We start from the raw sequence: 22,467 nt of genomic DNA, 5'->3' as shown, positions 1-22,467 counted from the left end.
TGAACTCTCTGGGTCAAAAAACTCCTGAGGAAAACCCTGCTTTGGGGCATTTCACCCCAAAACACCACTCGCTTCTCAGCCGGTGGCAGAGCAGCCAGAGGAGAGTCGTCGTGTGAACTCCTTCCCCGGGACAGCGGCACGTTGGTGGTCCCCCGTTGGGACGGACGTGCCCCTCGTCCCACGGCTGCAGCTCTGTGCCCGGCGGGAGTGTCCAGCACCGCTCTCTCAAAGCTGCATTTTCACCCCAAAATGGAGCCGGAGCAGAGGCTGCTGGGAAGGCGCTTGGCCAGAGCTGGCAGTGCCAGCGGGGGAGCCCCACACAGTCCAGGGACCGCACCAGCGGGTGCCGGCAGCCGGCCCGTGGCCGCGGGACAGGAGGGGATGCACCGGTGGCCCGTGGCGCAGTCAGCACAAGACATCAAACCCCACCGGGCAGGTCTGTCCCCGGGACCAACCGGGGGCCGTGTGTTGGTACCCTCCAGCTCCGGCCACATTCCTGCCGAGCCGCCTCCGCCACAGGCGGGAATGCAGCCGGACAAAGGGCGCAGTGTCCCCGGCCCCCCTGGCCGCATGCTTCCCCCTCCTCGCCCATCGCCAAACTAAATGCCCCCTTTCAGCCCAGGGCGCCCAGCACCCCTTGGCCCCCACCGCCCCAGCTGCCCAGCGCCCATTGGCCCGAGGCCGGGGCACCGCTGGCATCATTCGGCGCTGCTTGCTCTTAAACCTCGGCCCCCATCCCGCCAGCACCCTTCGGCACAACGCCGGGCCCCACGCACCGCTAGCCCTCCATGCAGCTCGGAGCCGGCCGGTGACAGGCAGCCACCATGTCGCAGGGTGCCGGGGGCAGCAGCAGCCTCCTCCTCCTCGCTGCCGGGCTCCTCTCGGCGCTGGGTAAGCTGGGGATGGGGAACCAGGGATCCTGGTCCCAAAATCCTGATTCTGGATGCTGGGGGGGGGGGGGGTACCAGGGGGCTCCAGACCCCTGCGAGGCAGCTGTGGGGCTGGCAGCCACCCACACGTCTGATTTTGGGACTGTCACTGGCGGTGGCAATGCTCCAGGGACGTATCTGCTGCCTGCTGTGATTCCCGTCACTGGGCTACAAGGAAAGTACTGGCACCAGCCACCTCCCTGGGGATGGGAGACAGTTGCTGGGTGCCAGACCCAGCCCTGCCGGTGTTCCTGGGGATCAGCTGCCAACGGGACATGGTCCCCTTGGAGCCATCCATGGGGATGCCAGGGCAGAGGGTCCCCGCAAAGGCACCCGCGGTAGCACAAAGAGCTGTTGTCCCCCACCAGCCTTTGTGCTTTCTCCAGGGCCAACAAAATCCCTTTGGTGGAGGCACAGGGCTGGTGTGGGGACACAGACCGGCTGGCAGCCTCGGTGATGCGCACTGTCTCCCATGGGGCTGACGGGTTTGTGCCCCCTGGCAGGGCCGTCCCCGACGTCATCCATCCACGTGTACACGCAGCGGGAGGTGTACGGCACTGTCGGCTCCCACGTCACCCTCTCCTGCAGCTTCTGGTCCAGCGAGTGGATCTCCGAGGACATCTCCATCACTTGGCACTTCCAAGCCGAGGGTTCCCGTGACAGCATCTCCGTAAGCACCCGCTCCGCTTCGGGGCGTGGGGTAGCCCTGCCATGGCCAGAGCCACCGTGACCCAGATGTCCATGTGTCTGTCCCCATCACTAGATATTCCACTATGCCAAGGGTCAGCCCTACATCGATGACGTGGGCAGCTTCAAGGAGCGGATGGAGTGGGTGGGCAACCCCCGCCGCAAGGACGGCTCCATCGTCATCCACAACCTGGACTACACCGACAATGGCACCTTCACCTGCGACGTCAAGAACCCCCCTGACATCGTGGGCAAGTCCTCCCAGGTCACGCTCTATGTCTTTGAGAAAGGTACTGTGCCGGTGGTCCCCTCTCTGCCTCAGTTTCCCCATTCCAGCCAGGGGGGCTGATGGGGTGCTGGTGTCCCCGCAGTGCCCACCCGCTACGGTGTCGTCCTGGGCTCCATCATCGGTGGGGCTCTGCTGCTGGTGGCCGTGGTGGTGGCCCTCGTCTATCTCATCCGCTACTGCTGGCTGCGGCGGCAAGTGGCCCTGCAGCGACGGCTGAGGTGAGCCCTGCCACCACATCGGGGCAAAACACCCCGAAACGGGGCTGTTGGGTGGGAGCCTCCCTGGTTGGGAGCCCTCCCAGGTGGGACCCCCTCGCTGGCCATTCTGAACTGCCTTTTTCCACCCCAATTTTAGTGCCATGGAGAAGGGGAAGCTGCAGCGATCGGCCAAGGACGCGTCCAAGCGCAGCCGGCAGGTGAGTGATGAGGGGTTGTGGGGGGCAAAACGCCCTGGCCGGGGGTTGACAATTCCTTCTCTGACCTTTCGGGGCGGGAGGAGAGGCTGTGGGGCGAAGCCCCCAGGGTGGGGGGTACTATGGTGCCAATGCTGCGTCGTTCCCGCAGGCGCCCGTGCTCTATGCCATGCTGGACCACAGCCGCAGCACCAAGGCGGCGAGTGAGAAGAAAGCCAAGGGAGCCCCGGGCGACTCCCGCAAGGATAAGAAATAGCGGTTAGCAGGCAGGGAAGGTACCGTGGGGGCAGGCGACGGGGCCCCCCGGCCCCCCAAAGTCATAATGACCATCGAGATGGAGCTGCGGGGGGAGGCCGCCGAGGCCGCCCGCCCCCCGCCCGCCGTCCGCTCCCCCAGCAAGGGCAGCCTCAAGAGCGCCCTGATGCACATCATCAAGCCAAACGCGGGGACCTGACGCCTGGCCGCCAGCGGAGGGGAGGGGGGGGCGCAGGACATGCCCCCCCCCCCCCCAGCTCCAGAAAGCGGCCACTCCGCGGCACGGGACCCGGCGAGGAGCAGGGTGTGGTCCTCGGCCCAGGTCCCCCGGCCTCGGGGACCCCCCGGCGTCCCCCCTGTCCCCGTCCCAAAGCCCCTCGGTCGGTATCTTCCTCTGCGCAGCTGCTGCCCTGCCCAGCCCCGGGCACTGATGTAATTTTTCTATTTGAAGAAGCAACCACTGAATTTTAGGTCTGTCCCCCCACTCTGGGGCTGCCTTGGTCCCCTCCCTCCCCAGGGACCTGTGGGGTCCCTGTGGGACCGTGCTGCCCCCATCCCTCCCTGTGCCCCCCCCCCCCAAGTCTCCAGGAGGGTTTCTCTGCCCCCATTGTTAATCATTTTCTGGCCGTTTTCTCGTCTCTCCCTGCGACTGAGCACAAATGACGTCACGGGGTGGCCCCCGCCCCGTCCCCTCCGTCCCCCTCCTCTCCCCCATTAACCCTCCTGTCCCGTAACCCCCCGGCCCCCTGCATCAGCCGGAGCCTCGTGGAGGAGGAGAGGCTGCGGCTGGGCCAGAGGAGCTGCCGGTGCCCATCACCCCGGAGCCGGGCGCCGCTCCCCAACGTGTTTTGTGATGCCCTGTCCATGTCCCCCCCCCCATCCCCATGGCGCCATTAATAAAACTCACATCTCCAGGAGCCCAGCGTCCGTCCTAGCTTGTCACTGTTCCCTGCTCAAGGTGGGGGTGTCGGGGGGGAGGGAGGGGACAGGGGGTGGCTGAGCACTTGTGAATTCATTGCATGGAGTCCCACCAGCTCCCACAGAGAAAGGAGCACTGCTGCCACCACGCCTCAGTTTCCCCAGGGGTGAAGTGATGTCTCAAAGATGTCCTCATGGCACCCCAGGGACCCCCCTCAGCTGGTGGGGGCTGTCCCCGAGGCCATCCATCATGGCTACACCCCACCATAGGGCTCCTCATCCCCATCCAGCCATTAATTAAAGCTCACTCTAATTAACACAGAGGCCAAGTCTCAGGTCCTGCCCCAGTGCACAGCTCTGGGCACCGCCATGGGGTGGGTGGGGGGTCTCCTTCCACAGCCATTGCTCACCCCGCAGTGACTGTCACCGTCGCTGCAGCGGGGCTCGAGGAGGGATGGTGGCCCTGGCACTGGGGCGGCGGGGGGGGGGCAGTCAGCGCTGGGCTGACTCTGTGCTGGAGCGGAGGGGCAGCGCCCCTGCCCTGGGGGGATCAGTGCCCACCCCCAGCCCCATCCTGCACCTCCACCACCCGAATCCGCACCGGAGCGGACCAGGAGCGCTTGCCCCCACATCGACACTATGGCCACCCCATCCCCCCAAGACAAGGGAGGGCCACCCCTCCCCCCTTCCCCAGCCCTGCTACCGGGGCTATAATTGTCTTTTCCCTAATAAGTCTGCAGAGCGAGCAGGGGCTGAGCCCGACCCCGGCGCCCCCGGGGTGTCCCCTGGGCCCTGACTTTCCCTTGGCCACCGACGCTGTTTTTCTTTCCAGGGAGCTATTTCTGCCGACGTGTCGCGGCTCCGTGACGGGTCCCAATGTCCCCGGTCACCCCCCGGCAGAAGGCACCGCAGGGACCAGTCCTGCGGTCCCTCGCGTCAACCAGCCCCACTGCAAATCCCCTAGATGGCCTTAATTTAATGACCCCAAAGCACTTGAATTTTTTTTCCCCCCCTTATCACCAGCAGCAGCCCTGGTACGTCCCACGACTGCTCTCGGTGGTGCCACGGTGGGAGCCGGGGCTGCGAACTGCTGCTGAAGCTGTCCCCGAGTGAAACTTTGATGCCGGGAGGGACGCAGCACCACGAGGCCTTCGTCCCCGGAGGAAGAGGAGTAAGTGGTGGCATTTTTCATCGCCGCCGCAAAGAGCGGCGCAATGGGAAACAAGGCCACAGCTCCAGGGACGGCTCCAAAACCCATCGGTTGATAAATTAAGCAGAATTTCATGGGAAAAAAAACAAACAAACAAATTGGAGGGTGACAGGAGATCCCAGGGGGTTGAAGCCACTCCCAAAGCACCAGCCAAGGGGCCCCATCCCAAGGAGGGGGGGGAACGACCCTCCACCCACATCCCGGGGCCACCCCTACTTCCCCCCCCCGGGACAGAGACAGCCTGGCCCCGGGGATCTGGAGGGCTCCACCCTGCTCTGCCGGAGAAGGGGGACCCCCCCCATGCCCACCACCCCCCCCCCCCAACAGACCACACACCAGCCCGGCTCCTCTTCCCCGACGGTTTATTCTTTACACATGCTAAAAGCCCCCTCAGGGGAGGGGACGGTGACAATGACAGGAGTGTGGGGAGGGGACAGTGCGAGGACAAGGAGCATCCCAGTGCCTCGGGAGGTGGTGGGCTGCAGCGAGACCTTTCCCTCCCCCGCAGTGTCCCACCCCTGGGACAGGACAGGGGCTTCCCTCGCTCAGGGGACACCGGTGTCCCCCTGCCCCACACATCCCCGGCAGCCAGCACCCCCACGGATTGGAAAGCGAAGGCTGCCCCAGGGAAAAGGGCATTTCCACACCATCCCCTCGCACAAGGGCCATCTCCATGCCAGGGGACACAGGACTCAGCCGTGTCCCCCCCACATAGACCCCCCCCCAGCTTCACCCGGGGTCCTGGCTCAGGGGTGGGCGAGGGGTAGGGAAGGGCTGAGCGCCTCCCCCCCCCCCGGCGCCACTTGCCGAGGACGGGGCAGCCCTGGCACAACGGAGGTCAGGATGGGGCCGTGCCCACGTGGAAGAGCGGGGCACCCGCCACGGGCAGGGGGTCCCGGGAGCCTGCAGCCAGCCGCTCAGGGCCCCGACTCCTTCTTCCGCTTCTGGAAGCGGCGGAATTTGCCCTGGATGGCAAGCGCAGCTTTCTCCGTCTCGGGCGCGCTCAGGTCGATGTCGATCTCCTCCTCCTCCTCTTCCTCCACCTTCTTGGGGTCGATGGCTTTCGCTGTGGGGGATGGATGGGGTGGGGGGGACAGGACAGGGGCTGCCATGGTTACAGCCTAACACCCCCAGACTCACCCCAGCACCCGAGGAGCGCCCTGAACCCCCCCTCAGCAGGGGACATGCGGGGGGGGCACCCCATCACCCCCCTCTTGGGCGAGGGACACCCAAGGAGGCACCCCATCACCTCCCCAGGGTACAGCGGAAGGACAGAGCAGGTCCTCAAATCCATCCAGGTGTGTCCCGTCCCGCCCCCCCCCCCATGGTGGGGACCGATCCTGGAGGGTCCAGGGATGGGAGCAGCCAGTGGGGTCCCAGGCACTGGGGCAGAGTGGGGGTCCTGGGGGACACGGGACAGAGGTGACACCAGTGACAGGGCACCCTGCAGGGTGCACCCCGTCGCTGCTGGGGGGTCTCACCTTCCTCCTGCCCGCTGGGGGCCTCTGCCGCAGAGGGGCACTCATGGGGGCTGCGCTGCAGAGAGAAGGGGGTGCCCGGGGGTGAGACGGCAGCAAACCCCCACCCGGGGGGGGAACGGGTTCCGCTGTACCGGGGACCCCTCCGGGCCTCCCCCCCCCCCCCCCGGGGGTGCAGCATCCCTCCTCCTTCTCCTCCCCCCCCCCCCCCATTCCCAGTGCCTCTCTCGACCCGTTGCTAAAAATAAGGGGAAAAGGGAAAAAAACCTTTGTCCGGCACCGGCACCGGCACCGGCACCGGCACCGGTCCTCACCTCGCTCATAGCTCCTCCGGTGCCGGTGCCGCCGCCGCTCCGGTGTGCGGTACCCCGCGCTCCGCCACAGCCTTTATAAGGGCGCGGCTGAGTGACAGCGTCGAGCAGCCAATGGGACGCGGGGCCGGGGCCGGGTGAGAACCCGCCCCCCCGCGTGTCACCGCCCTCCCCCCCCCCCGAGCCTCGACGCCCCGCGGAGACTCACTGCGGGGGGGTGGGGGGAGGACCGGGGCCACTGTCACCCCCCGAGGTGCCACCATGCCCTGGCACCCCGAAGGTGGGGGGTGACCCCCGGGGGGGGGCGACAGGCCCTGCTCGGGGACGGGGACACCGCTGGCACCTCCCCGCGGCGGCCGGTGGCGGGGACCTTCCCCCAGGGTCACCAATGGCAGGATGGCCACCATGGTGGTCCCCCGGCCCCAGCACCCACCTGTGTCCCCCCACACCTGCCTGTCACCTCCGTGCCGTCTGTCCCCCATGTCCGCCATGCCTGGCCCCGCCTGTCCCCCCCCCCCCCCCGTGGCGCCTGTCCCTGCCTGCTGCAGCCTCACTCAAGTTCAAGGTTCAAACTCCACGGGACTCCGGCTGGGAGGCAGCGGGGACAAGCAGGGGCCAGGTGTCCCCTCGCTGCGCAGCGGTGAGCACCGGGCACTGGCGGGCACCAGATCTCAGGTACCGGCACCAACAGGCAGCAGCCACCTTCGGGGGCGTCATGTGGGTGGTTCGGCGGTGACCGGGGTGGAAGGTCACGGCAGCGGGTGGGCGCACGAGGGCGGCGCGCTGTGGGGCGTGGGGACACGATAGTTTTGGGGGGATGTGTAGGGGATGGGAGCGCAGGAGCCAATGTCGGGGCAGCAGCCACGGGGTGGGCATGGAGCCATGTGTTGCTCGAGTGGGATCCAACGTGTGTGTACACACACATGCACGCACACACACCCCCCTCCTGCAGGCTCTGTCCTCGCTGCGGTCCCCCCAGTCCGGGCACTGTCACCTGTGTCCCTGGCCATGTCCATGTCGAACCCCTTGGACGCAGAGACCAGCCCCTGCCCACTGCCAGGCCCCCCGGTCCCCAGGCGGGAGGATGCAGATCCCAGGGAGGAGAAGGTCTGTGCTGTGTGCGGGGACCGTGCCACCGGGTACCACTTCCACGTCATGACCTGCGAGGGCTGCAAGGGCTTCTTCAGGTGGGGGCTGCCACCATGGTGGGACGCAGAGTGGCACAGGACAGGGGCCAGGGGATGGAGTGGGATGGGACGGACAAGATGGGATGGGGCAGGACAGGATGGGAAAGGACAAAATGGGATGGGATGGGATGGGATGGGATGGGATGGGATGGGGTGGGATGGGATGGGGTGGGATGGGTGGGGTGGGGTGGGAGAAGGGGACAGGGCATGCTGGGACAGGACAATATGGGACAAGGTGGGCTGAAATGGGACAGGACAGGGTGGGATGGGACAAAACGGGGTGATGGGACAAGACAGAACAAAGTGGGATGGAACAAGGTGGGACAGGACAGGACGGTGTGGGACAAGATGGCATGGCCACTGCCACCCCATGCTTGGGCCACCTGGCTTCTCTGGGGCACAGTGGTGATGGTGTCCCTGGGGGCTGGAGGTGACCCCTACCCCAGGATATCCTGTCCTCCAGTCCCAGCTGCCCCTCTGGGGACACATAGTGACAGTCCCCACGGCCCGTTTACCCCCAGGCGCTCCATCAACAAGGGCATCCACTTCACCTGCCCCTTCTCCCGGAGCTGCCCCATCACCAAGGCCAAGCGACGGCAGTGCCAGGCCTGCCGCCTCCAGAAGTGCCTCGATGTGGGCATGCGGAAGGACAGTGAGTGCAGTGGCATGGGGACAGCAGGGGGGACACGGGGGGAGAGGGGATGGGGTGACACAGGGAAGACCCGGGGGGAAGAGGGAGGACATGGAACAGAGGGGAGAGGGACGACATGGGGGAAAGGGGATGAGGGGGACCTGGGAGGGGGGGACAAGGGACAGAGAGGAACAGCCTTGGTGGGGTGGCAGGGGAGGACATGGGGGCAGAGAGGATGTGGCAGCTCACGTGTGAGGGGACAGCAAGGGACAGGGGCACAGAGGTGACAGCAGGGGTTGCGGAGAGAGGGGACAAGGGGGACCCCCTTGGGGAGAGGGGACCAGGGGGTAGCAGTGGCTCCGAGCACCCAGGGGACCACGGGGGGGCTGTGCCACCGGTGACCCTGGTCCCCGGTCCGGGGGTGACGGTGGCGGCGGTTGCGGCAGTGATCATGTCGGCGGAGGCGCTGCAGCGGCGGCGGGCGCTGCAGGGGCAGCGGCGGCTGGTACGGGAGCAGCCGGGGGGGCTGACGGCAGAGCAACAGGAGCTCATCACCATCCTCATCGCGGCCCACCAGCGCACCTTCGACTCCAGCTTCTCCCAGTTCACGCACTACTGGGTGAGTGGGGACCCCCTCGGCCCAGTGACCTAGCCGTCCCCATGGGCACCCCAGCACGTCACTGACACCCCGGCTGCCGCCACCACAGCCTGCCGTGCGCCTCTACGTCCCCAGCCCGCAGCCGCAGAGCCCACCAGAGCCAGGCGCCCCATGGCCGCCATCCCCACAGACAGACTGCCTGGACGAGGACGTGCTGCCTGACGTCTTCTCCATGCTGCCCCACTTGGCCGACCTCAGCACCTTCATGATCCAGCAGGTCATCAACTTTGCCAAGGAGATCCCGGCTTTCAGGTCCATTTCGGGGGGGGACACACACACGCACACAGGGGGAGACACCACCACCACCACCCCCGGCCCTGACGCCTCTCCTCGTCTCCCCCCCCCGGCAGGAGCTTGCCCATGGATGACCAGATCTCACTACTCAAAGGAGCCACCCTTGAGATCTGCCAGATCCAGTTCAACACTGTCTTCAACCCGGAGACCAACGCCTGGGAGTGTGGCCAGCACTGCTACACCATCCAGGATGGAGCCCTGGGTGAGGCGGGGGGGACGGTGGCACCGGGGAGCGGGGAGAGCTGCATCCCCATCCCGGCTCGCCCGTCACTGCCGCGCTCCCCCCAGCTGGCTTCCAGCAGATCTACCTGGAGCCGCTGCTCAAGTTCCACATCAGCCTGAAGAAGCTGCAGCTGCACGAGGCCGAGTACGTCCTGCTGCAGGCCATGCTGCTCTTCTCACCAGGTAGGGACTGGGGGGGCTGCGGCGGGGTGTCCCCTCGGCCCCGCTGATGGCCACCCACCCGCCCTGTGCCCCCAGACCACGCCGGCATCACCCAGCGGGACTTCATTGACCAGTTCCAGGAGAGGGTGGCCCTGACGCTCAAGAGCTACATCGACCACCAGCACCCCATGCCCGAGGGCAGGTATGTGCTGGGGGGGGGTTGGCACGGCCGTGGTGGTCCCCTCCGCCGAGGGGACAGCCACCGAGCCAAGCGCTCCCCCCCCGCCCCAGATTTCTCTATCCGAAGCTGCTGCTGCTGCTGACAGAGCTGCAGACACTGAAGGTGGAGAACACACGGCAGATCCTCCACATCCAGGACCTGTCCTCCATGACACCATTGCTCTCCGAAATCATCAGCTAGAGCCCGTGCTGTGCCCCGGCCCCTGGCTGCAAGCACCGGGGCTCACCGGCCACCACCGCACTTTACAGGGCAAAGTAAAGCTCCTTTATTTTTCCAGGCTCTGTGGCTGCGTACACCCAGAGCTGCCCCCCCGCACTGCTGGAGGGAAACCGAGGCAGAGCAGTGGTGGGAGCAGAGGGGAGCGCGGTGCTGGGGTGAGGAGGGCGGCGTGGGCGAGCGCTGGGAGGGGGTCAGAGGCCCCCAGCCCCAAAACGGCAACCGCTCCTCAGCCCAAAGGCGCCAACAGCCACCACGAGCTGTCACACAGTGTCCCCCGGCCACGATGGGGCCGGGTCCCCCCTCTGCAGGCTCCCCCGGCACTGCGGCGCGAGAGCGGGGCCCAGCTGGCGCCCCCGCGGCTCAGTACGGCGCGGCGGCTCCCTGAGCAGGATGGTGGCGTGTGCCGCCCGCCCCCGCGGCCCCTCAGCCCACAATGATGCTGAAGCCGCAGTGAAAACGGTTCTTCCAGTGGTTGAGGAAGGCGCCCAGAGCCAGGGTGACAGGCAGGGGGGGCAGCTTCTTCTCCAGCACCCCCCCGACACTCCAGTTACTGTCCAGGAGCCCTGCCGGGGGGAGGGGGGCACGGGGTGAGGGCCCGGCCAGCGCCGCGGATGCCGGGTGCTGGCATGACTCCTCGCTCACCTCTGAAGACCATGTTGGCCTGCGGCAAGTTGAGCTGGTAGCCGAAGGCAAAGGTGGTGTCCTGCAGCCGCGTGTTGGCCTCCAGCTCCACCCCAACCTGCACCTGGGGTGAAAATGTGAGGCCCTGGGGGGGGGGGACGGACACAGAGGGACACACGGGGGGACAGGGACACGTGGGGGACAAGGACATGTGGGGGGGCCACGGGGATGCTCACCTGCTCGTTGGCTCGGTGGTAGTAGCTGGCGTGGGCACCGCCGTACCCCACGTTCAGCGTTGCCACCCATTTCTGAGCTGGAAGAAAGAAGCAAAGCGGAGGGCGAGGGGAGCCGGGGCGTTCCCCCGGGTCCAGTGCGGCCAGTGGGACCCCCGCGGCCGTGCCCATGGCCCTCTCAAGCGCAGGGCGCCCACGTACCCGTGTATTTGCCCGCCAGTGTGAGGATGGCTCCCTCCTCCCCCGGCCGCCGGTGATAAACCATCTCCCCACCCAGGACCAGGCGGGAGGTGATGCTCTGGAGGAAATGTGCCACCAGGATCACTGCGGGGACAGCACTGTCCTCAGTGTTCGGCCCCCCCGGGCCCGGCAGCCACAGTGGGGGACACCCTGCTCACCGGACTCGCCGAGGAGGTCGGGGTTGCCCAGCGTGAGGGTGGCAGTGCAGTCGTCCCCTCGGTACTCGCCATCAAACTGCCACGTCACGAACTTGGCCTGGTGTGTCTGCAAGGGGATGAGCACCGCAGCAGGTCCTGCCACCGTCCCCCGCCACCACCCGGGGGTGATGGAGATGCCCCAGCACCCCCTGCCCCGGGGGTCCTGTCCTGCATGGTCCCACCTGGAAGACAGCTTTGGTGCGGATGCGCTCGGCCACGAGGTGCAGCACTTGGGCGTTGAGGCTGCCGTTATTGTCCATGTCCCCGACCAGCGTGGGGAAGACCTGGGGACAGGGGAGGTCAGCTGAGGGGACAGGGACAACCCCATCCCCCTATCCCTGGCTTCAGCTGCGGGCTGGGACCCCCTCGCCTTCAAATAACGCTCACCCATCCTGGTGACACTTCTGTGCCACCCAACCGCCCCCATTTCAGAGCCTCACAGCCACCCCAAAGGCCACCCACCGTCCCAGGGCCATCCCGGGGCCTCACCTCAGTGGGGCTGAGCTGCCGGTCCCCCACGAAGGTGGCGTTGAAGTGGTAACTGGAGAGGCCGAGAGTGCTCATGTGAATCGTGTGTGTCACCTGCGGGGGACAGCCCGTCAGTGGGGGACAGGGGGGCAGCTCCCTCTCCCCCCCCAGCACGGCCTCGCGGGTCCCCGTGTGTCCCCCTCACCTGGAAGTGGCTGCTCAGGGTCTTATTGACGATCAGCTTCACCCCCTCCATCTGCTGTGGGAAAACCTCTGGGGGACAGCGGGGGCTGAGCACAGCCACCGCTGACAACCCCCCCCCCCCCCCCCCCGAGTCAGCCCCCTGGTGCCACCACACCTCTCCCAAAGCCACCCACAGGCCACCCCCCGTGTCACCCCGGTGTCCCCCAGCACCAGTCTGTCCCCCGGCGCCACCAGGACCCCCCCACTGCTGCCGGGGTGAGGCGGGGACCCAGTCCTGGTGCCCCACCTCGACCCCACTGTCCCCACCAGCCCCATTGACCCCCCCGACCCCACTGTCCCCACCAGCCCCGGTGACCCCCTGGCCCCAGTGTCCCTCCCTGGCACCGGTGCCCCCCCCGTCCGGTGCTCCCCCGACCGTGGTGACCCCCTCGCCCCGTGTACCCCCCAGCCCCGGCGTGTCCCCCCCCCCGTCCCACTGTCCCCCCCCTGACCCCAGTGACTCCCGGCCCCCGTACCCCCAACCAGCCCCGGTGACCCCGGGCCCCGGTGTCCCTCCCTGACCCCGGTGACCCCCGGCCCAGTGCCCCACTAGCCCCGGTGCCCCCCCGGCCGGCGCCCCCCAGGCCGGCGCCCCTCCGGCCGGACCTTTGCACTGCCGGTGCAGCTCATCGAAGCTGCCGGGGCTGCCGAGCGGCTCCCCCCGGCGCGGAGCGCGGGGCGCGGCGGAGCCCAGCGCGTTGCCCATGACCCGGCCCGGCCCTACGGCCGCCCGCCCCCCCCGTCCCCGCCGGGCGCCGCCATCGCGGCCGCGGGCGCCGCCGCCACCGGAAGCGGCTTCGCGAGGCCGCGCCCGCCCGAGGCCGCCGCCGCCATGTCGGGTGCGGGCAACGCTCGCCGCCCATTGGCTGAGCCCGCAGGGGCGGGGCGCTTCCGCCCGGGTTCCCCCCAGACCCGGAGCCGCGCTGCGCCGTTCCGGGTCTGCCGCGTTCCGCCCCGCCGTGTTCTGTGCGTCCCCTGTCCCGACATCTCTCCTCTCTTCCCGTCACCCCGTGTCGCTCCATCTCCTGTCGCACACCCCCTCCACGTCCCGTTCCCCCCATGTCCCCTCTGTCCCCCTCCCTGGACACCCCGGTGTGTCCTAATCCCCCTATGTGTCCCTCTAACATCCCCTCCCTCTGTCCCTCCCATCTCCCCTACTCCGTGTCCCCTCTTTTCCCCACATCCCCAGTTCCACATCCCCCTCCTTGTCCCCTGCCCCGTGTCCCTGGACCTCCCCTATGTCCCCCCCCGTCCCCGTCCCTGTCCCCTGCTGCCGTCACCAGCACCTTTCCTGGAAAGGGCTGGGAGGGGAAGGGGCCCTGGTGGCCCCACGGGTGGCCCAAGGGACAAAGAGTTTTTGTCCCTGGTGTCACCCAGGTGCCCTTTGGCCGTGTGTCCCCAATCACTGCTGGAGCTGGCTCCTGGCCTGGCCCCACGGCAGGGTGTCCCCAGGGTACCCCCCCAATGGGTGGCCCCTCCGGGACCCTGCGGGGATGGCCCCTGCCTGCCCCGCGCTGAGTCATGCTGTCACGTTGGCGGCCGAGGGTCAGCGATAAGACGGGCAACGACCTTCGCTCCATGGGTGCCGGTGGTGGCTGGGGAGGGCTGGGGTGTGCAGCCCCCCAGGGTGCCCCCGCCGAGCTGGGACCCCGGGGTGGGGCAGCCCCGGTACCCATGGGGTTGGAGCAGAGGGACTGGCGGGGGCTGAAGTGGGGGTACAGGGGGGGCCTGGGGGTGCTCTGGGGGTCCCGCTCTGCTCTGAGGTTACAGTGTGCCACAGGGCTGTGACACACCATGCGGCCACAGATGCCACAGGGCCACTGCATGCCTCAGGGTACCAATGTGCTACAGGGTTGCTGCATGCCGTGGGGCCACCGCATGCCACTGGGCCACCAGCCAAACCCCCAGTGTGGCAGCCCCGGCCCCCAGGGCCCCCACAGCCTAAATCCCTGGGCCATTGCCACCCACTAACCGGGGCCATGGAGTATTGGGGACAGAGGAACAGGACCCCGGGGTGCGGGGCCATTCCCGGCGAGGACTAGGAGGGGCCGTCCCCCACAGCGACCCTTACCCCCACCGTGTTTACCCAGGCTGTGACGGGGGCTGGCACGGCCCTCCCCGGCCCAGGGGCGGGAGCTGGTTGGGGGGGGAATATAAGCAGCCCCCGAGGGGGCACCCACAGCCCCACACCCCCAGAGTCCTGCCCAGGTGAGCAGCAGCCAGCACCCAGCGCCTGGGCAGGATGGGGCCGTGGGGCAGGAGCAGATGGGGGAGCCATGGGGCAAGAGGGGGCAGGGAGGGGACAGGGGGAGGCGGGGGGAGCCGTGGGGCAGGAGGGGAACGGAGGTGCCACAGCGTGGGATGGGACAGGAGTGGGGCAAGATGGTGCCAGTGGAGCCGTGGGGCTGAGAAGGGGTGGCAGGGCTGTGGGGCAGGCATAGGGCAGGAGAACTGAGGTTCGTGGGGTGAGATGGGGCAGGGATGGGGGTTGCGAAGGTGCTGTGGGGCAAGAGGGGACAGCAGAGCGGTGGGGCAGTCAGGCGGCCGCTGACCCCTCCCCGCAGCCCCCAGCCCTGCCAAGATGAAGGTGTTGGTGGCCGCCCTGGTGCTGCTCTGCGCCTGCCAGCTCCAGGCCGCCCTGGTGAAGCGCCAGGCCGAGGAGGAGACCGCCCCACCGCCCGTTGACGACTTCTTCACCCGCCACTTCCAGTCCTTCTCCGACTTTGTCACCAAGGACCTGCCCCAGAAGCTGCAGGCCCAGGAGCTGCGCAGCCAGGCCGAGTACGGGGGGAATGACGGGGACGAGGGAGGGGATGAGGGGAGCCCCTTGGCCACCCCTCGCCCCCTCCCCACCCCTCACCGTCCGCCTCTCCCCCAGGGCCTACCTGGACCGGGCCAACAAGCAGCTGGCGCCGCTGGCCCAGGAGCTGCGGAGCAACGTCCTCGGCCTTTTCTCCTCTCTGCTGGAGCTGGGCAAGGGCGAGGGGCAGGCCTGAGCCCCGCCATGGCCGCCCCCACGCCCCCCCCGTGACAATAAAGCCCTGGAGCTGCCACCGTGTCGCTGGTGCTGTGGGGCCGGGGGGGGGGGGTTTGGGGGCGGCGAAGGCGTGAGCGCGGCTGAGACCCGACAAACTCAGCTCTACCAGCACTAAGAATGGAGGCGCCGCGGTGGCGTCGCGGCCTGCCCGTGCCCCAAGTAAAGATGGAGGCGCCGTCCCGTCACACACCCCACCTCACCTGCCCGCGCGTCACGCCCCTAAGCAAGATGGCGGCGCCGGGCGCCTCGGCCGCCGTCACTTCCGCCCCGAGCCAAGATGGGCGGCTTCCGGCGGCGGGGAGATGGCGGCGGAGGAGGCGGCGCGGCGGGCGGTGGCGGAGCTGCCGCTGCTGCGGACGGCGGCGGGGCCACGAGACCGGGAGGGGTGGGCGTCGCGGCTGAAGGAGGAGTACCGGGCTCTCATACAGGTGCGCCCGGACCGCCCGGCCCCGCCTCGCCGCGGCGGGAACCCCCGGTTCGGGCCCGGTCCCCGCCGATCCCCTCTCCTGGTCCCCTTCCCGGTCCCCTCTCCTGGTCCCTTTCCCGGTCTCTCCCCCCGCTTCCCCTGCCCCGGTCTTTCCCCCTCGGTACTCCCCTCGTCCCGATTCCCCTCCTGCGCCCCTCCCGCCAGTCCCGCTCACCCCCCCCCCCCCCCCCCCCCCCAGTACGTGGAGAACAACAAACGCGCCGATAACGACTGGTTCCGCCTGGAGTCGAACGCCGAGGGCACCCGGTGGGTGAGCGGGGAGGGGGGGGGAATGGGGAGGGGTACCGGGTCTCCCCCCGTCCAGGGGCCGCTCCGGTGTGTCCGGGGGGGTGTCCCGGGACTGAGGCGGGGGCTGAGGCCCCCCGTGTGCCGCAGGTGGTTCGGGAAGTGCTGGTACGTCCATGAGCTGCTCAAGTACGAGTTCGCCATCGAGTTTGAGGTGAGGAGGGGGGGGAGGGGGGAGGGGGGGGGTGTGCGGGGCTGCTGACCCCCATGTGTGTCCTGTCCCGTGTTCCCCCCCGCCCCAGATCCCGGTGACGTACCCCGGCACCGCCCCCGAGATCGCCATCCCCGAGCTGGACGGGAAAACAGCCAAGATGTACAGGTGGGGGAGGGGCAAAGGGGGTTCTGGGGGGTGTCGGGGGCCGTGGGGAATCCCTTGGGGGGACCGCGGGGGGGCTGACAGCTCCCCCCTCCCCGCAGGGGGGGCAAAATCTGCCTCAGCGACCACTTCAAGCCCCTCTGGGCCAGGAACGTCCCCAAATTCGGCTTGGCTCATCTGATGGCGCTGGGGGTGAGTCGGGGGAGGGGGGGGTATCCTCCATGGGGGGGGGCGGGGAGGGGGGTGTCCCCGCAGATCTGCGGGTCCGCTCACCCCCTCTCCCCGCAGCTGGGCCCCTGGCTGGCCGTGGAGATCCCCGACCTCGTCGCCAAAGGCATCATCCAGCACAAGGAGAAGTGAGCGGCGGGGGGGGGTGGTTTGGGGGAAGGGGGGGGGGTGCTGCCCCCTCCCCCCCCTCCCCCCATCCTCTGGGGGTGCCACCCCCCTACCCCCTGCTGCTCCCGCCGCCTCACCCCTGCTTTGCTGCTGCTCCCCAATAAACTCTTCAGCCCCCGCATTGCCCCCGCCTGCTGCTCGGGGGGATCCTGCCCTCAGCCCTCGGGGGTCCGTCCGCCCTGCGGGACACTGCACTAACGCTTTATCACAGGACGCTGTCGCTTTAAGAAGACGGGGCGCGGCGGCCCCTTTAAGAGCGGAGGGAGCAGGGGACGCCGCTGGGTTTCCATAGCGACGCGGAGGCGTCAGGCGTGGGGGCGTGGCTCAGGGGCGGCGCAGGCGCGGTGCGTCGCGCGAGGCCGCCGGGGGTGGGGCGGCGGGCGGGAGGAGCAAAGATGGCGGCGGGCGGTGCGGGAGTTGTTGCCATGGCGGCCCGCGGGAGGTACGGCGGCGGCGGGGGGCGGCACGGCGGGGGCGGGGGGCACCGGCGGCACCGGGGGGGGGGGGTGATGGGGGCAGCGGGCGGGGAAGGGGCTCTGCGGGGCCGGGGAGTAAGGACGGGTAGCGAGGCCTTGGGGGGGGGGGGGGGGGGGGAAGCGACACAGGCCCCCCCCCCGGTACCGGGGATGGGATGGGACACGGGTGGGGGACAAGGCCTCGGGGGCCGGGCAATGGTATCCGGGGGAGGTGGGTCACCAGAGTAGTGGACGGTGGGCTGGGACGACGACGACGGGGGACAGATAGGGGGTGGGGGGGACACGACAGGCAAGGCAGGGGGAGACACAGCAAGGGACGGGGACAGGCTGGAGACAGGGGACAGGAAGAAGCAGGGGACAGGCACAGTGGCCGTGGGGCTGGGGGCCATTGCCATTGGCATGGCTGACACTGTGGGGTGCTTAGCTCCGGCCCGGCAGCTTGGGGTCTCGCTGTGCCACAGCCCCCGCAGCTGCACCATGGCCATCGTCCCCTGCCGGTGCTGCACCTGCAGCAGGAACACCGTCCCTGCCTGACGGAGCCCAGCCGGCGAGCGCCCAGCAGCATCGAGCTCCCTCAGAGCCGCTCTATGGGGACAGCCATCGCTGCCAAGCACTGGCTGTCTCTGCGTGGGGCCTGCACCCCCCGCTGCACCCCCCTGCAGAGCAGGAGCCAGGAGATGGCTGCCTCGCCACCTGGCCACGCCAAGCAGTGTTTGGCCAGAGCTCAGCTGCTCCAAGCAGTGTTTCGGTAGAACACGCAGTGGGCAGGTGGGAAGAACCTGCTCCCGGTGGTGCTGAGCCCCTCCGTTACTCACCCACTGGCTTCTGGAGCACGGCACAGCACTTGCCTCCTGTCAGTGCTGTGGCAGCTGGGTGAGGGGAGCCATGGGGTCTTGCCAGTGCCACAGAATGGTCAGGTTTGGAAGGGACCTCTGGAGATCATCTAGTCCAACCCCCCAGTTCTGTCTGGTGACCTGGAGCATCTCTCCTTGTGCCGCAGGGCCCCTGCCGACGGGACTCTTTGGCCAGCTGCTCTCTGCAGGGGGCTGTGAGTGGTGCTGGTGGGAGGAGGCGCGGTGAGAGAGGTGGGTGTGTGCCCCGGTGCCCCCTCACACCGGCTCGGCACTGCCGGCATCAGCCTGGTCCCTCTCCCCGCAGGGCTCCACTCTCGGCCATCCCCACGATGCCCCAAGCCTCGGAGCACCGCGTTGGCCGGGCCAGGGACCACGCCGTCGTCACCTCCCAACCCAAGGCTGCTGCCAAGCTGCCCAGCGGGCACCGGGCCCTGAGCCAGGAGCGCCATGCTGCCGCCCTGGCCTCCGCCACCACCGCCAACGGGCTCTCCCCAGCACCCAAGCTTCGCCTACTGCCGCCCCGGCCCGGCCCGCTGGATGACCGCGGCAAGAAGCTGGAGCTGGACCGGGGTCGGGCCTCGAAACGGGGGGAGGCTCTCCGTGTCTCGGCGTGCCGGCGGGGGCCCATGAAGGCGGACCATGCAGTGCGGGTGCCTGGCTCTCCACAGATGGGTGCTGTGCCGGGCAGTGCTTCCTTCTCCCTGCCTGCCGGGGCCTCGTTGGCAGGTCGTGAGGCAGAGCGTCGGCGGAGCAACCTGGCCCGCTCCAAATCCATCAGCATCGGGGACCTGAGCCAGGGCGGCGGCGGTGGCCGTGCTGAGGATGTGGCGGCGGTGCTGAGCCGGCTGGTGCTGAGGGACTGCAGCCACCAGCTGAGCGCCGGCTCGTTGGCTCTCAGGAGGAGCTCCTCTCTCCGGAGGGTCAATGTCTCCCCGGGGCTGGACGGGAAGCCCACCACCCCACTGCTCTCTGTCCGGCCCGAGGGCTGCCCAAGGACTCGTACTGCCCCCGACCCCACGTATGCCCACAGCCCTGACATCCTGGCGCCCGGCAGCCCGCCCCTGGGCAGAGCCCCAGCACCCGGCAGGACCGAGGAGAAGGCGGCAGCTGTAAGGGCTCCAGGATTTGTCCTTGGCGTGGGGCAGCAGCTTCGTTCCCGTTGGGTGATGCTGACAGGGTGGGATGGGGGTGCTGGTCTCACCTCTCCCATTCCGTTCCTCCTGGGCGAGCCCTGCTGCGAAAGGGTTGAGTCCTCTTGGCTCTGGAGGTGCTGGGGGCTGGCCGGGGCCGTGCCCGTTTCCGCATCCGCCTTATCCCCGCAGAGCAGCCGAGCCCTGTCCTCCACTCGCCCTAAGCCACGTGTGGGGATTAGGTGCCTTGAAATCCCAGGGCTGGGCCTGCTGCTGGTGGGGTACGGGGACATGGCTTGGCCCCCATGGTGCATCCCCCACCGGTGGCACCTGGCCCCACCGAGCCAGCCTGATCCCCGCACCGCTCTCCCGCACCTCACCGGTGTGGCGTGGGGTAGGTGGGTGTGCTTGCCTCCGCTCCCCGTTCTCCGGGTGCCTGCTGTCCCCAAGGTGGCTCTCCTGCTAATTAATCCCCCCGAGATGAGCCTCCAGCAAGGCCCAGAATAGCCAGGGGAAATCGGATCAGCTAATGAGCTGTGGCTTAGAGAGGCGAAGGGAACCCGGCAACACCGGTGCCGCAGTCCTGTCCTGGTGCCCAGGCGGTGCCGGAGCCATGCCGGGGCTGCAGGGAGCCACACTGGTGGAGCTGCCGCGCAAGCTGCACCGTACCCTGCTCACCAAGCGGGAGCTGCAGGGCCGCGGCACCGACATCTCTGAGTCGGTGGTACACACGGCCGTCATGGGGCTGCTGCTTGTCAGTGGCGAGGTGAAGCCTCTGCAGCTGGGGGGGGGAGGCCTGTCTGTCTGTCTGTCCATCCATCGAAAGCTGAGGGGCGGCCGGAGGGGGTTTGCTGCGTGGGGACACGTCTCACTCCTGTCCCTTTGTGTCCCCACAGACCCATCACACCCTGCTGCTGGGCTCAGGCCACGTCGGCCTCAGGAACCTGGGCAACACGGTAAGTGCCTGTGTCCCTGTGTCCCCCAAGCCCTCCCGTCCCTCTGTCCTGGGGTATGCAAGGGACCCCAGATCCCCCTGGACTTGCAGCGGTCATGATGAAGCAATTCCTTCCTGCCGGGACTGGTTAGTCCCCAGGGATCACCCAGTCCCTCAGGGGTCCCCGCAGCACAGCTGGGCGCAGTCAGGGGTGCGAGGGGACGGTGGGGGACATGCCAAAGCCTGGTGTCCGCCCCCCTGTCACCCCCCAGGGATGACCGCATCCCTGTCTTTCTCGGCAGTGCTTCATGAACGCCGTGCTGCAGTGCCTGAGCAGCACCAAGCCACTGCGGGACTATTGCCTGCGCCGGGACTTCCAGCAGGAGCAGCCCCCTGGCCCCCGCGCCCCCCAGGAGCTCACTGAAGGTGGGATGGGAGCCCCCCACAGCTAATCTTCCCCCCCAGCTCTTACGTAAATCCCGCCGGCGCTGACACCCGGCATGTCCCCTGTCCCCACAGCCTTTGCCGATGTCATCGCCGCCCTCTGGCACCCCGACTCCTCTGAGGCCGTTAACCCCGGGCGCTTCAAGGCCATCTTTCAGAAATACGTCCCTTCCTTCACCGGATACAGGTCAGGCTTTGCCCCCCCCCCGCCGCCCCCCCTGGCAGGTCCCGGTGGGTGCAATGGGTCTGTCCCGCCGCAGTCAGCAGGATGCGCAGGAGTTCCTCAAGTTCTTCATGGACCGGCTGCACGTGGAGATCAACCGCAAGGGCCGCAGGACCCCCAGCATCCTCTCAGATGCCCGGCGGACCCCTGTGCTGGAGGACCCCGAAACGCTGAGGTGAGGGGGAGAGGGGACCCGGCGGGGGGGGGGGAGACTGGCTAGGGGAGGGAGCCCTGGGGATGCAGCCCGACCTACCGCCTTTCCCCGCAGTGACGATGAACGCGCCAACCAGATGTGGAAGCGATACCTGGAGAGGGAGGACAGCAAGATCGTGGGTGAGCACTGCCGGGCAGGAGTGAACCCCCCCCAGGCCCCCCAAACCCCTAGGGGTGCCCTTCTGTGCCCAGTCTCACACCCCCTCCCTCACCCCCAGACCTCTTTGTGGGGCAACTGAAGAGCTGCCTCAAGTGCCAGGCATGTGGCTACCGCTCCACCACCTTCGAGGTCTTCTGCGATCTCTCCTTGCCCATCCCAAAGGTAGGGACGAGGCAGAGCCCATCCCGGCCACCATCTGTCCCCCCCAGCCACCCCCTGGCCCCCTGCCTGACCCTCTCTCCCTGCAGAAAAGCTTTGCTGGTGGTAAGGTCTCGCTCCACGACTGCTTCAGCCTCTTCACCAAGGAGGAGGAGCTGGACTCAGAGAATGCTCCGGTAAGAGGCCGGGGCTGGTGGCTCAGCACCCCCATCTCGGTGCCTCCAGCCCCCTCTCACGGGTGCCGTGCCACCAGCAGGTATGTGACAAGTGCCGGCAGCGGACACGGAGCACGAAGAAGCTGACCATCCAGCGCTTCCCCCGCATCCTGGTGCTCCGTATCCTTTGGGGACTGGAGGGTGGGGGGCTGGGGAAGAGGTCTTGGACCCCTGGAGCTGCCAGGGATCATGGTGCGGAGTAGAGGGGGGTAGTTTGGGGTATCCCAGCTGCTCGGGGCCGCGTTTCCCTTGACGTTGCCCAGACCTGAACCGGTTCTCCACCACCCGCTACTCCATCAAGAAGTGCTCCGTCTTCGTGGACTTCCCCTTGCAGCAGCTCAACCTGAGGGAGTTCGCCAGCGAGAAGGCGGGTGAGAAATGGTGGGGGGACACTGGGGGGAGGGGTGACATGCCGAGCCCCAGGGGCATCGCTGAGCTTGGCCTCCCGCTGCAGGCAGCCCCGTCTACAGCCTCTACGCCCTCTGCAACCACTCGGGCAGCGTCCACTACGGCCACTACACGGCCTTCTGCCGGGACCCAGCCGGCTGGCGCGTCTACAACGACTCCCGGTAGGTGCCCCCCACCCACTCCCTGCCTTGCCCGGGCCCTGCGCCCCCCCCTGCCCTGCTTGGCTGGGGCGGGCGCGGGCTGAGGGTGCTGCCGCAGCGTCTCGCCCATCAGCGAGAACCAGGTGCCGTCCAGCGAGGGCTACGTCCTCTTCTACGAGCTGGAGGAGCCCCCCGGCAGGAGGCCCTGACCCCCCGCCGCAGGGCCTGGACAGAGGGCAGGCGGCCGCAGCCCGCGCTGCCCCGCGCGGGGCTTTTGTGAATAAATTTACTAAAAAAAAAAAAACCCAACCAAAAAGCCCAAGTTTTGTGGTGGGAAGGGTCGGCGCGGGCTGGTGCTGGGCGCTTTGGGGGAGCGTGTGAGGGGCGGGGTTATGGGCAAAGGGGCGGGGTCAGGACAGGGGGCGGGGCTTGCTGGGACAAAACCCGTGGGGTGGGTCGGCTGCGGGGGCGGGGCTAACTTCGGG

General features: G+C 68.3%; 6 protein-coding genes across 8 annotated transcripts; 5 read left to right on the top strand and 1 right to left on the bottom strand.

Annotated features, from left to right (window-relative positions):
* The first annotated feature begins 756 nt into the window (after nt 1–756).
* MPZ (myelin protein zero) lies at nt 757–3,611 on the top strand. The gene is made up of 6 exons (XM_082495900.1): nt 757–891; nt 1,433–1,599; nt 1,693–1,906; nt 1,988–2,123; nt 2,260–2,320; nt 2,469–3,611. The coding sequence occupies exons 1-6, from the start codon at nt 825–827 to the stop codon at nt 2,571–2,573; spliced, it is 750 nt and encodes a 249-aa protein (XP_082352026.1). The 5' UTR covers nt 757–824; the 3' UTR covers nt 2,574–3,611.
* Nucleotides 3,612–7,497: 3,886 nt separating this feature from the next.
* Nucleotides 7,498–10,064, top strand: NR1I3 (nuclear receptor subfamily 1 group I member 3; the record flags this gene model as incomplete). Its single annotated transcript, XM_082496102.1, has 8 exons — nt 7,498–7,676; nt 8,198–8,328; nt 8,754–8,926; nt 9,015–9,217; nt 9,316–9,461; nt 9,548–9,664; nt 9,740–9,845; nt 9,935–10,064. 8 exons carry the CDS (start codon nt 7,498–7,500, stop codon nt 10,062–10,064), a joined length of 1,185 nt encoding a protein of 394 aa, XP_082352228.1.
* A 61-nt stretch (nt 10,065–10,125) lies between these two features.
* TOMM40L (translocase of outer mitochondrial membrane 40 like) lies at nt 10,126–12,868 on the bottom strand. The gene is made up of 9 exons (XM_082495899.1): nt 12,712–12,868; nt 12,068–12,135; nt 11,884–11,976; nt 11,577–11,678; nt 11,356–11,461; nt 11,159–11,281; nt 10,961–11,037; nt 10,746–10,848; nt 10,126–10,666 (listed from the first exon to the last, which is right to left on the bottom strand). The coding sequence occupies exons 1-9, from the start codon at nt 12,809–12,811 to the stop codon at nt 10,527–10,529; spliced, it is 912 nt and encodes a 303-aa protein (XP_082352025.1). The 5' UTR covers nt 12,812–12,868; the 3' UTR covers nt 10,126–10,526.
* A 1,434-nt stretch (nt 12,869–14,302) lies between these two features.
* On the top strand, nt 14,303–15,237 carry APOA2 (apolipoprotein A2). Its single transcript, XM_082496016.1, has 3 exons — nt 14,303–14,313; nt 14,670–14,886; nt 14,984–15,237. Exons 2-3 carry the CDS (start codon nt 14,687–14,689, stop codon nt 15,099–15,101), a joined length of 318 nt encoding a protein of 105 aa, XP_082352142.1. The 5' UTR covers nt 14,303–14,313; nt 14,670–14,686; the 3' UTR covers nt 15,102–15,237.
* Nucleotides 15,238–15,442: 205 nt separating this feature from the next.
* UFC1 (ubiquitin-fold modifier conjugating enzyme 1) lies at nt 15,443–16,747 on the top strand. Its single transcript, XM_082496002.1, has 6 exons — nt 15,443–15,570; nt 15,808–15,875; nt 16,005–16,068; nt 16,157–16,233; nt 16,332–16,422; nt 16,519–16,747. The coding sequence occupies exons 1-6, from the start codon at nt 15,445–15,447 to the stop codon at nt 16,588–16,590; spliced, it is 498 nt and encodes a 165-aa protein (XP_082352128.1). The 5' UTR covers nt 15,443–15,444; the 3' UTR covers nt 16,591–16,747.
* Nucleotides 16,748–17,009: 262 nt separating this feature from the next.
* On the top strand, nt 17,010–22,271 carry USP21 (ubiquitin specific peptidase 21; the record flags this gene model as incomplete). Of its 3 annotated transcripts, XM_082495970.1 has the most annotated exons (14): nt 17,010–17,068; nt 18,103–18,187; nt 18,261–19,065; nt 19,983–20,042; nt 20,323–20,446; nt 20,540–20,651; nt 20,725–20,862; nt 20,956–21,020; nt 21,119–21,222; nt 21,309–21,395; nt 21,473–21,554; nt 21,698–21,805; nt 21,889–22,003; nt 22,101–22,271. In XM_082495970.1, 12 exons carry the CDS (start codon nt 18,286–18,288, stop codon nt 22,189–22,191), a joined length of 1,866 nt encoding a protein of 621 aa, XP_082352096.1. In that variant the 3' UTR covers nt 22,192–22,271. The 3 variants fall into 3 exon arrangements, with proteins under 3 accessions (XP_082352096.1, XP_082352095.1, XP_082352094.1); XM_082495969.1 differs by lacking the exon at nt 18,103–18,187 and having other exon boundaries at nt 17,022–17,068; nt 21,476–21,554; XM_082495968.1 differs by lacking the exon at nt 18,103–18,187 and having other exon boundaries at nt 17,022–17,068.
* Between the last annotated feature and the right edge of the window lie 196 nt (nt 22,272–22,467).

Source organism: Vanellus vanellus (genome assembly GCF_965231255.1).
Source record: "Vanellus vanellus genome assembly, chromosome: 27".
Lineage (NCBI taxonomy): Eukaryota > Metazoa > Chordata > Aves > Charadriiformes > Charadriidae > Vanellus > Vanellus vanellus.
This window is presented reverse-complemented; position numbering and strand designations above follow the sequence as displayed.

Coding starts and splice junctions, on each gene's coding strand:
- UFC1 (XM_082496002.1), top strand. CDS start 15,445: ATGGCGGCGGAGGAGGCGGCGCGGCGGGCGGTGGCGGAGCTGCCGCTG. Junction 15,876..16,004: donor TCGAACGCCGAGGGCACCCG/GTGGGTGAGCGG, acceptor CGTGTGCCGCAG/GTGGTTCGGGAAGTGCTGGT. Junction 16,069..16,156: donor AGTTCGCCATCGAGTTTGAG/GTGAGGAGGGGG, acceptor CCCCCGCCCCAG/ATCCCGGTGACGTACCCCGG.
- APOA2 (XM_082496016.1), top strand. CDS start 14,687: ATGAAGGTGTTGGTGGCCGCCCTGGTGCTGCTCTGCGCCTGCCAGCTC. Junction 14,887..14,983: donor GAGCTGCGCAGCCAGGCCGA/GTACGGGGGGAA, acceptor CCTCTCCCCCAG/GGCCTACCTGGACCGGGCCA.
- MPZ (XM_082495900.1), top strand. CDS start 825: ATGTCGCAGGGTGCCGGGGGCAGCAGCAGCCTCCTCCTCCTCGCTGCC. Junction 1,600..1,692: donor GTTCCCGTGACAGCATCTCC/GTAAGCACCCGC, acceptor CCCCATCACTAG/ATATTCCACTATGCCAAGGG. Junction 2,321..2,468: donor CGTCCAAGCGCAGCCGGCAG/GTGAGTGATGAG, acceptor TCGTTCCCGCAG/GCGCCCGTGCTCTATGCCAT.
- TOMM40L (XM_082495899.1), bottom strand. CDS start 12,811: ATGGGCAACGCGCTGGGCTCCGCCGCGCCCCGCGCTCCGCGCCGGGGG. Junction 11,038..11,158: donor ACTGGCGGGCAAATACACGG/GTACGTGGGCGC, acceptor TCTTTCTTCCAG/CTCAGAAATGGGTGGCAACG. Junction 10,667..10,745: donor GGCCAACATGGTCTTCAGAG/GTGAGCGAGGAG, acceptor TCCCCCCGGCAG/GGCTCCTGGACAGTAACTGG.